At 47.1% G+C, this 15,007-nt stretch overlaps 1 protein-coding gene across 1 annotated transcript; it reads left to right on the top strand.

Annotated features, from left to right (window-relative positions):
* Nucleotides 1–1,326: 1,326 nt before the first annotated feature.
* On the top strand, nt 1,327–7,093 carry NR2E3 (nuclear receptor subfamily 2 group E member 3). The gene is made up of 8 exons (XM_011375775.2): nt 1,327–1,432; nt 1,945–2,071; nt 2,231–2,334; nt 2,415–2,663; nt 2,801–2,976; nt 3,823–4,069; nt 4,307–4,412; nt 6,961–7,093. Exons 1-8 carry the CDS (start codon nt 1,351–1,353, stop codon nt 7,091–7,093), a joined length of 1,224 nt encoding a protein of 407 aa, XP_011374077.2. The 5' UTR covers nt 1,327–1,350.
* The last annotated feature ends 7,914 nt before the right edge of the window (nt 7,094–15,007 follow it).

Raw genomic sequence — 15,007 nt, 5'->3', positions numbered from 1 at the left:
TGCTCTGTGATCCTCTCAGTAATGCCGAGAAGTAAACTAACAACAGCATCCATCCCTTATTACATTCTTACTAAGAACCAGGCACTGAAACACTTCGAGAATGATCTTAGTGTCCCTAAGTACACTACGAGACAGGTACTTTTGTCACCCCTTTTCATAGATGGGGAAACTAGAGCGCAGACGGGTTAAATCACTGCTCAGGGCTGCGTGGCTGACCTATGAGGGAGCAGGGATTTTGACCTGGGTCTGTCTCTGCTGTGTCCACTCTGGGGTCTGGTGCTTGGTCTAAGGCAGACTCCTCTTTCAGCCTTTTCTCCTCAGAATCATCACCGGGCTCCAGCTAGGAAGATCGGGTCTGGGGATGGCTGAGGGACCAGCCTGCCTACTAAGACCGTGAAGCCAAGTCAGGGAAAGAAGGGGAGGCCGCCTGAGAGTCAAGGGCTACATCCTCAACTGCTCTTGTCCTATAGGTCCAGTTCTCTAGATGGGTAAGAAAAACACCTGCCAGCTCCTCTTCTGCTGCCTCGCAGGCCTGAAGGGGACTCTCTGCATCCAACGGCCTCCAGGCTAGCCTCAGACCCTACACTGTGCCCATTTCCATGTGTGAGGGGAGATGCTTCTGCGTGGGCATCTGGGGGGAGCCTTCCAGGGGGACCAGAACTCACAAAGAGTTCCATGTGGAGGGATTGGGGAGCTGGGCCTACTCAGGACCCACACAGCAAGCACTGCATGCGCAGAGCCAAACACAGGCACACACGCCTCGGCCACACACACTGTCCCCAGAAGCATACCGATCAGCTCAAAAAAAGTCAAGTCCTGGAGGAAGTGGAGTCCACACCCTTCTTCGAGATTTGGCATTGGATGGCAGACAGCTTGAAAACACTGTTTAGAAGGGACCCAGGCAGCAAGGGGGCGTGAGCGGGGCCAGCAGGACTGACCGGCTTCAGGGGCACCTTGGTAGTGCTGCAGGTGTGGCCAGTTGATCCCCTGTGGAGACAGTAAAGATTAAGAGGATCATAAGCTACCCTGGGAGAAATCTCCCAGAGCCAGAGCCGCTGCTGCAGCGAGGGGAAGTTGGGGCAGCTCCTAAGTTCAGACCGAGAGGACAGGAGGCAGGAGGGCAAGACGACAGACAGGGGGAGAGACAAATACAGAAGGGGATCACCAGGGCCAGGGAAAGGGACACGTAGGTGTAGGAGGGAGACAGGGGCACAAACAGAGGGACGGAGGTGGAGAGAGGAAGGCAGAGGCTGCCTGGCTCAGCGTCCGGGAGGCCTCCATCAGGCAGGAAGGTGGAGGCTGCCCTGGGAACCTCCCGGGTCTCGGCCAACAGTGCCCACAAGCTCCGACATGGCTGCAGCTGTGCCGACATCTGTGGCCACCTCCAGGAAGGAGTCTCCAGGCAGATGGGGTCTGGGGGAGGAGAAGACAGGTATGACTTTCCTGGAGGTAGGGTCTCGACCTTTGAGGAGCGAAGCGTGCATCATGAAAGGAGCCAGAGCGACTCAGGCCCCGACCTAAGGGGTGGGCAAGTGTGAGGGACCTGCTGGCAAATCCAGAATCCTAGATACGTGGGGGTCAGCAGAGCCAGGACAGGACAGCCTAGCCGATAGGAAGAAAAGAAGGGAGAAGCGCCCTTGGGGTTTGTCAGCAGAGGTCCCAGTGGTGTTGTGGAGAATGTTTTTGTGGGATGATGGAGCCTGATGCCACCTGCAGAGAGAAGGAGTGGGAGGCGGGACGTGCGTGCAGGCGGAAAGTACTCTCTTGTTGAAAATTGGCCATTGAGGAAGGCGAGAGGGCACATCTGGGTGGGTGGGCTGAGGGCCGTATGCTAAAGGAGACACTTTTCCAGATGGGAAAGGGAATGAGGGGTAGAGGGTGGTCCCTGAGGAGGTGGGAGGGCGAGCGATCCTGCCCCCGCCCAGCCCCGCCCCTGCCCCTCAGGCGTGGGCCCCTCGCTCCAGTGCCGCGTGTGTGGAGACAGCAGCAGTGGGAAGCACTATGGCATCTACGCCTGCAACGGCTGCAGCGGCTTCTTCAAGAGAAGCGTGAGACGGAGGCTCATTTACAGGTGAGGGAGGGCAGGCCCCCCGCGTGGGAGAGCCTTGCCAGCCTCCTGCAGAGGGATGGTGGATGTTCAGAGAAGACACAGTTACGGCGAACGTGTCCAAAGCCCATGGTTCAGGGCCTAGGCAGGACACTGATACCTGGAGCTTCCCTCCACCTGCAGGTGCCAAGTGGGGGCAGGGATGTGCCCTGTGGACAAAGCCCACCGGAATCAGTGCCAGGCCTGCCGACTGAAGAAGTGCTTGCAGGCGGGTATGAACCAGGACGGTGAGTCGGGGATTCAATGCGGAGACAAGAAATGAGGGCACGTGACCCGTGGGGTGTCCTGACCCTTCCTGCCTCCCCAGCGGTGCAGAATGAGCGCCAGCCGCGAAGTACAGCCCAGGTCCGCCTGGACAGCATGGAGTCAGATAGGGAGCCTCAGCTGGAGCCGCTGGTGGTTCCCCCGGCCACGGCGGGGCCCAGCCCACGGGGCCCAGTGCCTGTTTCTGCAGCCAGAGCCCTGGGGCCTGGGGCCCTCACACCTCCAGGGCACCACCACTTCATGGCCAGCCTTATAACCGCTGAAACCTGTGCTAAGCTGGAGCCAGAAGATGGTAAGTGGGAGGATGGCCAAGTTCCTGGGTCATGGCGGGGCCCCAGCACCCAGCCCTTATCCTACACCCAGGCCTCTGAGCACCCCCTGCTGCCTGCTGAAGAGCAGGGGCTGATGCAGAGCCTCCTCCTCCAACAGCTGATGAGAACATCGATGTCACCAGCAACGACCCCGAGTTCCCCTCATCCCCATACTCCTCCTCCTCCCCCTGTGGCCTGGACAGTATCCATGAGACATCGGCTCGCTTGCTCTTCATGGCTGTCAAGTGGGCCAAGAACCTACCTGTGTTCTCCAACCTGCCCTTCCGGGACCAGGTACACCCGTCAGGCGGCCCCCACAAGTCAGCTGGGCTGAGGGCATATACATTCCTGTGCAGGTGATGATTGGAGGTACATGCAGCTTAGGGATGGTGATGGTTGGGTCACACATGCTTCTGAGTTAGTAATGGTTAAGGCTACATGTCTCAGGAATGTGACTGTTGGGGCTGCTCACCTGTCTGGGCAATGATGATGGTTGGGGTACACACCTAAGGGACAATGATGGCCAGGGACACAAAGAGACCAGGGTTTTGAAGGCAGTGCCTGTGGCTCCTGGGTCTTCTTTCTTCCTAGAAAAAAACTTAGGTCCTACAGACATTGTATGTGACAGGGTGTCTGTACACCCTGAACAGCATGAGTAGGTGGCTCTGGGCTGCCTGGGGGCACACAGGCCTCTGACTTCAGGGCTTGAATTTCAGCTCAGCCTGTGGGCTTCTGGTGGGCAAGCAGACTGACCTGTCATCATAAACCAGAAGAGAGACACACTAAGGGTTTGAGCCCTGTGCCAGTGGTTTGGATGCAGCAGGTGGTGACTCCCTAGTACACTCAACTTAGGGGGCTCATAGGGGAGTGTCGTGAGGCTGCCCAACTTCTCACAGCTCTAGGCTTTCATAAGTGTTCCAGGTACATCTCTGGATGGAATACACAGAGTGTCTTAGAGCCTAGGCTGCTAGGCCAGAGCTCTGGGCCCCTGGCTGATGTCAGGCAGAGGTCAAGAGAATGTTCTGGGCACCCAGGACCGGCCTTTCCTTTCCTAGGGAACCCAACAAAGTGCAAGAGGTTGCAGGCTGAGCCAGGGATGCTGTGTATTAGCCATCACACTTACTCCCTCTCTGAGCACAGGTGATCCTGCTGGAAGAGGCATGGAGTGAACTCTTCCTCCTTGGAGCCATACAGTGGTCCCTGCCACTGGACAGCTGTCCGCTACTGGCCCCACCTGAGGCCTCGGCTGCCGGCAGCTCCCAGGGCCGGCTGGCACTGGCCAGTGCAGAGATGCGTATCCTGCAGGAAACCATCTTACGGTTTCGGGCTTTGGCGGTGGACCCCACGGAATTTGCTTGCATGAAGGCTCTGGTCCTCTTCAAACCAGGTAGCTGAATCTTTGTCCAAGCCTTCCGTCCAGAGAAGTGTTTGGGGATGAAGAATGAGAATTCCGGTGACTTCCTTCTGCCTTTCACTTTCCCTCCATCACCCCACATAGGCCCAGATGTGTGCAGACATCTTCCCTTGGGAGGCGGGAGGGGAGAGGTGTAGGGCCCTGGCTGATTGTGAAGGGGGCAGGGCAGGCTGGGAGATGAGCTCACTCCTTACTGCTGCTCTTCTCCAGAAACGCGGGGCCTGAAGGATCCAGAGCACGTGGAGGCCTTGCAGGACCAGTCCCAAGTGATGCTGAGCCAGCACAGCAAGGCCCACCACCCCAGCCAGCCTGTGAGGTGACCTGAGCACGTGCCTCCTTATCCATTTATCCTTTCACCTCTTCATCCCCTGCCCACCTCTCAGCTCTACCTCAAGGCTGCACTTACTAGACAGAAACAGTGTCTCAGCTGAATCAGCACATATCCAACATCTACTCTATGCCAGGCCCAGGGAGTGGGGACCAAAATGCATAATACAAAGGTGCTGCCTTCCAGGGATGCTCGGCACAGTGATCAGAGAACCGCCCTGGTCAGGTATTGGGAGGTTGCATGGATCTGAAGGAGACAGAGACCCATTGGGAATGGGGGTGTACAGCAGAACTGACAAGGACTTTGTGGAGGCAGGGCTGGACTTGGGAGGAAAGGTAGGGTCTAAAAGAAGAGAAACCATCGTTTGCAAAGGGAGAGACAGAGAGAGAGAGCAAAATCGGATGTGTTCTTAGGACAGGAGCCCCATTTGGAAGGTACAACAGATTGCTGCCCATGAGAAGGTGGGAGAGTAAGCCAGAATGGCACTGGGGGACCAGCCTGCTCAGGACTTTGAATGTCGGCCAAGGCCATATCTGATTTGGCAGGTAGAGGGGAGCCACTGCAGGTTTCAAGCGGGAGGGTGTAGTGTACTGAGCTGGACTTCATGTGGACTGGCGTGGCAGCGAGTGCGGAGGATGCTGCCGTCACCCAGGGGAGTCTGCTCCTTGGGAGTGGAAAGGAGATGGCAGATGCGAGAGCCTGCAGGAGCCGGAATGGGTCAGATTTGGCACTTGGGTGGATATAAGGAAAGAGGAGCTATTTGGGGGAAGAGGTAGCCCTGAAATAAACACGAAAGTCAGGAGGCAAAGATAGTTTTGAGGGAACATGAGAAGATTGATGGAGGTACAGAGGGACATCTCCTTGGGATGTACTTAGATAAGCCATGTGCAAGGACAAGAGCCCGGCCCCAGCTAGGTTTGGGGGCGGTAGGCTGAGAGTGTGTCTGCAGGGAGAGTGCAGGCGGGAGCCAGTGCTGTGTCCCTGCCTGGCTAGCCCAGCACTAGCAGACACAGTGGAGCCTCTGCAAGGTTGGACCACTTGCCCGCCAGGTATCTAGTGGCTATTTTAGACCATATTATCTGTCTTCTCTTGGGGGCTCCCAGCAGTTCTCTCTGAAGCTAACATGGACATCCTCGAATCACCTCTAATCTAAGAAATGGTCACAAGAGAGGTAATTCCCCTTTAAAAAAGAGTCAAAGAACAATGCACAGAAGGATTCCTGCTGCTTATAGGCATAGGAAGAACACTGTTCCAAGATGATCTAGCAGCCTGAGAATGGCCATCACAGACAGCAGAGAGCAGAAGCTGTTCTAAGCCGTTTCTGCCTGGATCAGCTCCCAGAGATGTCAGGGCATGTTGGTTTTGTGTCAAATTTCAAAATTCTGATTAAGATTTTCTATGTCACTTCTATAGCAGTTTAGTACCAACGACAGGCAGAACAGAGTGATTTTGGGTTCTCTAGGCCAGCATATTTCAGTTTTTTAAAACAGCACTACTCAGAAGAAAAACAATTTCCATCATAACCCAATACATACATAAACAGTGAAACAAATTTCCACCAAATAATACCTGCCCTTACTTTGTATAATTTACTCTCATACTTGTGTATGTTAAAGACTGGTTGTGACCCATTAGATCTAATTTCAGACCAGCTAGTGACTCGATTCCTGTAGGGTGAAAACCAGTTTCTCCACTTGACTTCATAGCTACTTCTTTCTGAACCTCTTTAGATCAGAAACACGGAAGAGAGGAAGGCACAGGGAGGGGTGTGGAAATGCTCAGTGCTACTTATTTGCACTCACAAGAGAAAGCAAGCCCTTGGGCTGGCAAAATGAGTTCAGTGGGTGATTGGGAGTGACGGGGGAGGGTTTTTCATACACCCCCATGGGGGAAGTTGGGCAGGGAGGGGCCTCACTTTGGAGCAAGCAGCCTCCTCAACATTGGGCATTGACCCCGGCTGTCAGGCCTCCTACCCAAGGAAGGTACAATCCCATCATTCTCTTAAGGCTTCGCCACCCACCTTCTGTGCCTTGGCAAATTGTTCTTATTTCAAAGTACAATTACTTATTTTCTGGACGAGTATCTCAGCCATAAAAATTATGCTTCCACTTCGGAACATTTTCACTAATGGTTACTCTATTATTATCCTGGGTGGCTTCTCAAGGGGAATTTATATTCTACTCAAATATAGACAGTATTAATCATCACATAATTATCATGATAATCATATACATGATTAATAATAATATGTTCACATATATTACAAGTATGAAGAACTCACTTTATAATCTTTACACATAATAAAAAGTATTTATTCACTATTTCATCGCATTCCTCAACTACACATTGGAGGGGGGCCACAGCAACGCCTCTAGTGAATGGGGCCTTGCCTTGAAATTCCTCCTTACACTCCCTGGTGCCTCTCCCGTCCTCTCCTCCCCTTCCCCGCCGCCCCCCCTCGGCCTTTCCTAGGAGGGCACCACCCTCTGCTCAGAAAGCTGATAGTAAAACTGATGGTGTCCTCTCTCCCGTTCAGGTTCGGGAAATTGCTCCTGCTCCTCCCGTCTTTGAGGTTTATCACTTCTGAACGTGTTGAGCTCCTCTTTTTCCGCAAGACCATAGGGAATACTCCAATGGAAAAGCTCCTCTGTGATATGTTCAAAAACTAATGGAGGCGGAAGTGAAATGGGTACAGGCACTTTGGAAAACAATCTACTGCAGTTAAACATTTGCCTGCCTGTGACCCAGCAATTCCACTTGCAGGTGTGTGTACCTGGCAGAAATGTCCACCAAAAGATATTACGAGAATATTCATAGCAGTTTTCTTCATAATAGCCCTAGAATGTACATTGACAGTAGAATGGGTTAATAAATTATAGTATATTCATATAATGGAAAACAAATAAAAAAGAATGAACTACCAATACATGTGACGATACGGGTTAACTTCACAGGCATAAAAGTTGAACGAAAGAAGCCAGGCACAAACTTCATTTACACAAGTTCCAGAACAAAGACTAATGGTGATAGAAGTTGGAATAGTGGTTACCTCTGGGGTGAGAGGTGGGATGATTGGGAAGGGGCCCAAGGGAGCCTTCTGGTGTGCTAGAGATATTCTTTATTTTGATCTGGGTGGTAGTTTCGCAAATTTATTCATTCATAAAAATTATTTAGGCTGTGCATGTAAGAATTGTGTACTTCACTGTATTATGTTAGGCCTCGATTAAAAAAGTAAAAACACAAAAACGAGAAAATGAATGTGGCCAAGGCTCTCCTTTTGAGGACATTGAAGGAATGAGCATAGGGTCTTGGGTTCCATGCGGTTTCCACTCCAAGTCGGAGTCTAGGTGCAATGAATTCAAGCCTAGTGAAACATCTCCCACAGGATTCAACAACCCAGCTTCTCTCCAGATGGCACCATTCCATGGCTTCTCTCGATCTTTCTCTTTCTTAGCCTTCCTCACCTCTCCATAAATAAAAGTGAACACCATCCAACTCAACACAAGGTAGCTCAAGGCATTTCTTGCGAAGGGAATCCCAACTTCTTAATTCCTGATGAAAGATGAAACTAAGACAAACCTCAGTCCTTTTCAAAGACAGACCCAGAAACCTAGAAAATAATAATAATAATAATAATAATAATAAAGATAACATATATCAGGAACTTTATATACCAGACAGTGAACTGAGCACTGATTGTACATTATTATTTAATCCTCAGATTAACTCTGGGGGAAGGACCAATCAGCCCCATTTATAAGTGAAAATCTTAACTCTGCTCAATTCTGGCACTGCCTCCTCCCCACACCCCCTCTAACCCTGGGATCCACTGAACAGTCTGTCACATTTTCCGTCTTAAAAGAAGAAATGCTTGAAGTCAAGAAGGAAAAGGTCATGTGAGAAATCCGTGAAATCCTAGGGGTTTCTTGCTCTTTGGCCTGTGTGTGAATTCTCCTAGCTGACAGAGCTTTCCTATCTTGATGGAGGAAGAATGGTTCAGAACACTGTGCTTTGGAAATGACAATAGCTAGGTCGGTGCCCAGAGAGGAAAGAGTATGGAAAATCCTGTCCAGCTTAAGCTCATCACACTTAAGCACTCAAACTACTTGAGACTCTTCATCTTCTAAAAGTACCAGACTTGCCTCAGTTACTTGGGTCATTTAATATCTATAATGTCATTAAACTAGCCAATTCCCTATCAGAGGTTTTATCCATAAGGTTTAAAGGCCTTTATGTAGAAAGCCTGAGCAAAGGCACTTTAGCAAGAAACGTGGTTGAACCAGACATGTATCCTGTACATTTATTCTATGGTCTTGCTTTTGAGAATGAGACTGCAAAGGCAGCTTGCTGAAGTTCTCCAGGTAGTATCTGGGATGTGTGCAGTTCTACACTTGGGAAGGAAATTGCTTGGGATCTCCAGTAGGAAAGCTTGGGGAATTAGAGGTGTAAGCTGGATTGTCTACTGTCAACCTGGCATCAATACCCAACTCCCACCCCTCCCCCGCCAAGGTCTTGTGTTCCTTGCAGAGACTCCAGGAACTGCATTTCCCAGAATCCCTTCCCCAGTGGTTTGCTAAGAGGAGGAGGGCACTCACATGAGATGTGGAAGGTAAGTGAGAAGCCATTGTTCTCCGGAGGCAGTTGCTGCAGAATCTGTGTGATGGAGATCTCACAGAAGCCTTCTTTAGAACCGTGGTAGCTTCCAGGTGAGCTCTTAGGGAACTCTGGACATTTTGGCTGCAGTCTGTGTTGGTTTTCCCAACCTTCTGTGGGAGCCTCTCTGACCTTGGTTTCCCCAGCTCTTCCAAGGTTTATGTTAAGTCCCTAATTCCTATATGAAGTCTTTCTCACCTGGAATATACTGAGTGGCTTCTGTTTTCCTACTACAGTGCAGCTCTGTTGATTCCTGGATTTATCCAACCTTTCACTGTAAAATGGTTCACTGAAATTCGGATGGGTAACAGCTCTCTTTCATTGCATCTAGGACCCTTGCTAGGCAAGGTGATGCTATGAAAGCTCTTGTTTGCCTTCATTGACAGAAATGTCTTTGGTCATGAAGCACGCAGAAGTATGTGGGCCTATCTGGGCCTTTCTTTTCAGCCAGAATCGTCAGACCATTTAAAGGTAGAAAGGGCAGAGAAAGACTCAAAGATGCCAAGAAGCAACCATTCCAATCAATGAATGTAGCCTGATAGGGGAATCCAGTTATTAGGGATGTCTAGTCTCCGTCAAGTGGGCATCACTGGTTTTCCCCACTAAAACACAAGTTCCACCGGGACAGGGAGTTTGTTTTGTTCACCAGTGTACCCCCAGCGGTGCTGACGGGTGCTCGGTGAATATTTGTTGAGTGGATTGAGAACTGACATACTCCTCGACTAGGCATCCAAGATGCCTACAAGATTAAACAGATTCACAAGTATCTTATCAACATGCATGGTTACGTCCCTGGCTCTAAGACACTGCACTGCATCCTAATCTAGGAGAAAGAACAATTTTTTAAAAAAAATCAAAGCTTTGGTCTCTTCATAACTTGCATCTCCATACACCTTCATGCTCTCATCTTCATAACTGGAAAGGTTTATTGGAAATTCAGTAATCACAGGGCCAAGTTTTACAAGTGGCATTTCTAGGTTTTATTTGGACACTTAAGGAAATTTAAAGAAACAATGCACTATATCCTTACCATTTTGATGTAATTTAACGCAAAAATGTAAATGTAAACTCTAAAAAGAAGTAGGAAGGATAATCTCAGAATTTAAAAACTGAGTAATATTGGTGTTAGGGAAAAATTTACATTTTTTTTCCCTTTTTATCTTAGACCTGCTTTGGCCTTTGAGAAACTCTGATCTCATTCAACGCTCTTATCCAATATGTAAGTGCTGACAGCTTTTGTTAGGTGCTAGGGAACCTAAGAGCCAGAGAGAAAGCCACATTTCTTGCCTTGCAAAGCTTAAATCGAACAGGCTTTTTTTTTTTTTTTTTAATACCACAAATACCAGGAGCTACTGAGAACACATCTAACCCGGTTCAAGGTAAAAGAGGAAATTTCCGAGGAGAACTGTTTCACATTGGGACCTGAGAGTCAGTAGGAGTTAACCAGGAAGTAGACCTGGGGAAAGAGAACGCGTTTCCAGATAGGAAAACGAACATTCGGAGAGGGCAAATGACTCTCCCAAAGTCATGCAGTCGAGCAGCAGAACAAAAACAAACTGGGTTTGAGTTCTTGGGCCCTCTACTAGCAGACGTTGCTACTTCCTCGGGTCCCTTTTCGGTGAGGATCCTAAATGTAGACTTATTGTCTTCCCTGCCCGGCTTGCGGCTAGTGGCCATTACAGAAAATGAACAGCTTGAATCTCACCTTCGCTTGGATTCATTTGACTTCCAATAACTCCCATCTCTGCACTTTGTCAATTTTAAGTCCTTTCCTTTAAAACAAAAATCAGTTTAACTAACAAAATTCTTTGTTTCTTGGGATCGGGTTGGAGCAAGTTGGGGCAGGAGCCAGGACGGTCAGAAAACAAACCACACGTATTTCTGCTTCTGGAAGCGTTTGTTCTTTAATGAGCCATTGGAGTGATCTGTTCATCAAAGCTGCTTTTGTGTAGGCATACAGTGCATATTTTGAGTGACACAAACTGGACTTTATACAGATGATGTTCTTGCTCCCCCCCCTCAAAAAAAAAAAAAAAAGGAAATTACAAAGTGCCTGTTGATTGTATCAGCAATCAGTTCCGTGGGTGAAATCATTCTTCGTATAGAATTATTCTGTTTAACAGTAAAATATTATATATCACAGGATATGTCCTTTTACAATAGTCTTTTTAAAATTTACACTCAGCATACTTATAAATTACTTTAAATCCATTAAAATAATATAATACTAATGTGTAATACACACCTTTCCCCTAGTGAATACAACTACTTGGTTCAAAAGGTGCAACTTTTAGATGACCTAAGAGGGCTGATGAATCGGTATCAAGGATGGATGGATAGCAAGGTGACAGGCCCCTTAGTGGGGCTTTTTGGAAAACAGTTTCAACCAAGAGACCAACAAGACCTAACAGATCCATGTCCACAGTGATCATTTTGCTGTTACCCTTTAAAAACAAATCAAATGTAGGAGTGGTTCCAGAGGAAAGTAGTGAAGAGTATTTTAGGGGCATAGAGACAGAGGACTCCCACAAATACAGAGATATTTCACCATCACAGCTAGCGTGGCACTGGAGACAGCGCTGGGGAATTGTCACAAAATTATGGGCTGACACAGAATGACATATGCATGTCCAGCTCCCCATTAACAGAAAAAAAGAGAGAAGGATGAGGGAAGCCATTTGAACTATATTTCTTTTTAAAATTAAAACTCTTAGCTTTGAACACATCCTGAGGATACTTTTTTCTCTCCGGTTCACCAAAGTGCTTGTGAAATGTCCACATTTATTATAGTTAAAAAAAAAAAAAAACAAACCATGGCCCACAGGCACTGCAGTAGGCCTGTGGCAGCTTGCTGGACCTCTTATTTTCAGCAAGTTTCTGGGACCCTTTTCTGTCTTTGACATGAAAACAACCCTATTGTGATAGAATAGAGAGGTCTCCACTAACCTCCCAGCAGGGCAAGAGCTGTAATTGGTTTCTGAAGCACAAGGAGAGGCTTCTGGTCCCATTCCCTGAATTCTGGTCCCTCTGCCTCTGTAAGACTCAGGGAAGCTGTATCTCCCTTTGTGTTCTCAGAAGCCCAGAGTGGCAAAATAATTAAAACGGCAGGAAGTACAAGGTGCATGACAAACTAAGCATGTCACCTCCCTGAACCCTTCCTGTATTAGTTATTAATTCGCTTTACTTTGTTGATACCTAGTATGATCCCAAAATTACACTTCTCTGTTTCCATTACATTTTCCATGATAAGGAATATGTTGGCTTTACAGGGAGAATTAAAAATCCAGGCTTTGTTTGGGGCTGGGAATGTGTGACAAAAACAGAATGCTCTGCATTTCAGGGCATGAGCTCCAAGTGGGGGGCTGCCTCGTGGCTGCCATGCAAGGATTTTTTTTTTTTTGGAGGCATTTGAGATCAAAGAAAACAAGCAAAGGAGAAGCAATACGAAACACAGATGTGACATGTATCAAAGTTAAATATCTTAATCGTAAGTGACTATAATGCATGCATCACTTCGTGGTGACATAACTTTAACCAGGAGAGAACCCGTTAAGATCAAATGGAAGGAGATACAGCACTTAGTTCTCACACTTTTTAAGAGTTATGGCTTCATCTTACCAAGCCAACAATGCCTGTTGTCCTACAAGACAGGCTTTCTTTCCTTCCCAATCTTACAATTACGTGATCTTTTCTCCCCACCACCCTCCTTTCTGGCATCTTGTTAAATGACTAGAAATCCACAAATCTAGCAACCGAAAAACAAGTATTTTTTATTTAATTTTATCCAAATTCAGGTTTCAGGTCCCTGAGAAAAATTATAAAGTCTCTTAACATCCATTGCTGAGTTCCTATAAAGTGACTGATATAAGTAGTTTTTTAACTGCCAAAAACTTATTTTGCAAAAAACAACAGCAACAGCAACAACAACAAAATCCACAAAGATTTAGAAGGAGAACATTTGCCAAGATGTGTTCTCCAGTCCATTTCTCTGGGCCAAAGAAAATTATTCAACAAGGGTAATCTCTTTTTATTTGTAGGGTACTTAACCAATGTCTGGAGCAAGTGGAGTGTAGCAGTCATGCCCAGAAGAACACTACTCTCCCACGAATACTGGAAGAGACCGCGTGGCCTGGCCAGGGCCCGGAGCAGCAGCGATCCCACTTTGACACAACCATGCTGAGGGGTTGGGTTTTCCTCTAGAAGATTCTCCAGAATTCAGATTTTTAAAGGCTTTACATTTATTACTCCTTAGGACAGCAGAAACAAGGTGGCAGATGTTTGCGGGATATAAAATTGAATATTTACTCACTAACCATCATCATTCTGGAGATTTCAAAAGATTCCTTTCCCTAGCTCCCAAACCAGGGACAGGTTAAGATTCCTGCTACCTTTAGCTGCCACTCAGAATGATGTTCCAAGTGTCACCTCCGGGGCTTGACAATAACCACTCAGGCAGTGGCATGAGGTTCAGTGTTGTGTAACAGGAGACACTCTGCCTTAACAAAAGTCTTAATGTTTCCATAACTTCAAATCAAAGAGGCATGAAAAGGACAAATAACCAAAATTCAGGTTACAGATGGTAAAGGCTCTTTTTCAGAACAGTGCACGTGGTAGTTAGACAAGAAGTATTTAGTAACTTCAAAAATAAACATTTTCACATATTTATCTCAAGAAAGGGTATCATGTGTCATTTCTCATATATCATAAATAGCAAAAACAGATTTCTAATCCCATGAATGCTAAGAAGCTTAAAATGCTATTATAGCTCAGGTGTATGGAGACACCCAGTGGTGAAAGACGGTCTGACTTGTCCCTCAACCCAGGGATGAGTGGCTCTCACCTCCCTGTCCAATGATCTCTAATCTGTAGGAAGAAATTCCATGGGGAGGAGGAAAGCATAAAGTTAAAAAGAAATATGCACACTATATATACATATTTACAGTAAACTTCAGTAACCAGAATATTAACAAAAATAGCTTCAAGTAGTCCTTGATTTTTTTTTAAACCTATTTAATACTGATGGTCTGAGGAAAAGAAGACAAAAGTTAGATGGGTCATATTAAAACTTTTCTCTTGTTTTTGGCAGCTTTCCGTAACACTTACTTATTCATGCAGTACTGTGTGTGAATGTTTTGGGAGAAGTGATTAAATGGTCACATTATCTGTCTGAATGTGTGGCTGAAATTCACCAGCATGAATATGTGATCTTCAGTTTAATCTATACAAAGAGAAAAGCCTGGATGGATTAGGGTGAAACCCTCATGTTTAGGGATCACCATATCTCTGGGACATTTAAAAAAAATCAGAGGAACCTGATCCTAGGACCAAGGAATATGAGAACAGTATGGCTACTGAATCTTCAGCCCATGCAATATACAGTCTGGAGTTTGACTATGCCATTTAACCAGGAGTTAAACCAGAATTATTATTACATCGACATCATCAAAAAACAAAACATGTGCTCTCTTTTTCACTGTGTACCCAGATGTCTGAGACATGCTCTGATGGCTTAATGAAAACAATTGCTTTTACTTTCCCCAGAATATACATTGGAGTTTTTTTCAAAAATCTTAAAATAGAGGGGCTTAGGCTTTTTGCTTATAAATCCTTGGGGAAAAAAAAGTATATCTACCCCACCTCCTAACTATCTCAAAATAAACCCAAAGGTTTTTGCTTTCATGTTTAAGAAAGATTTATGTTCTCTTCAAACATAAATCAGTGGGTCCCTCAGGCCCACAGTGTACCCCCCAGTTCCATGCCCACCTCTGGGAAGTGAAAGAAGATGGGAGAGAGGCAACTACAAAGACCTCCACAATTGACCCAAAGCTCCAGGCCCTAGGTGGCTTTGTTTAGTGAAATCTCTAGTCAAATACAGCAGCCAAGGCACAGCTGGCACCACCCCCAGCAGGCTTCAAAAAGGCCCTTCCATC

The sequence above is a fragment of the Pteropus vampyrus genome, unplaced genomic scaffold (genome assembly GCF_000151845.1).
Source record: "Pteropus vampyrus isolate Shadow unplaced genomic scaffold, Pvam_2.0 Scaffold10, whole genome shotgun sequence".
NCBI lineage: Eukaryota > Metazoa > Chordata > Mammalia > Chiroptera > Pteropodidae > Pteropus > Pteropus vampyrus.
Note: the sequence above shows the minus strand (reverse complement) of the source record. Positions and strands in the feature narration are given on the sequence as shown.

What these genes read in the sequence shown, in the direction of transcription:
- NR2E3 (XM_011375775.2), top strand. Translation starts at nt 1,351, where the DNA reads ATGGCTGCAGCTGTGCCGACATCTGTGGCCACCTCCAGGAAGGAGTCT. An exon ending in TAAGCTGGAGCCAGAAGATG is followed by an intron (nt 2,664 to 2,800) that starts GTAAGTGGGAGG and finishes CTCCTCCAACAG; the next exon opens with CTGATGAGAACATCGATGTC. An exon ending in CACCCCAGCCAGCCTGTGAG is followed by an intron (nt 4,413 to 6,960) that starts GTGACCTGAGCA and finishes TCTCCCGTTCAG; the next exon opens with GTTCGGGAAATTGCTCCTGC.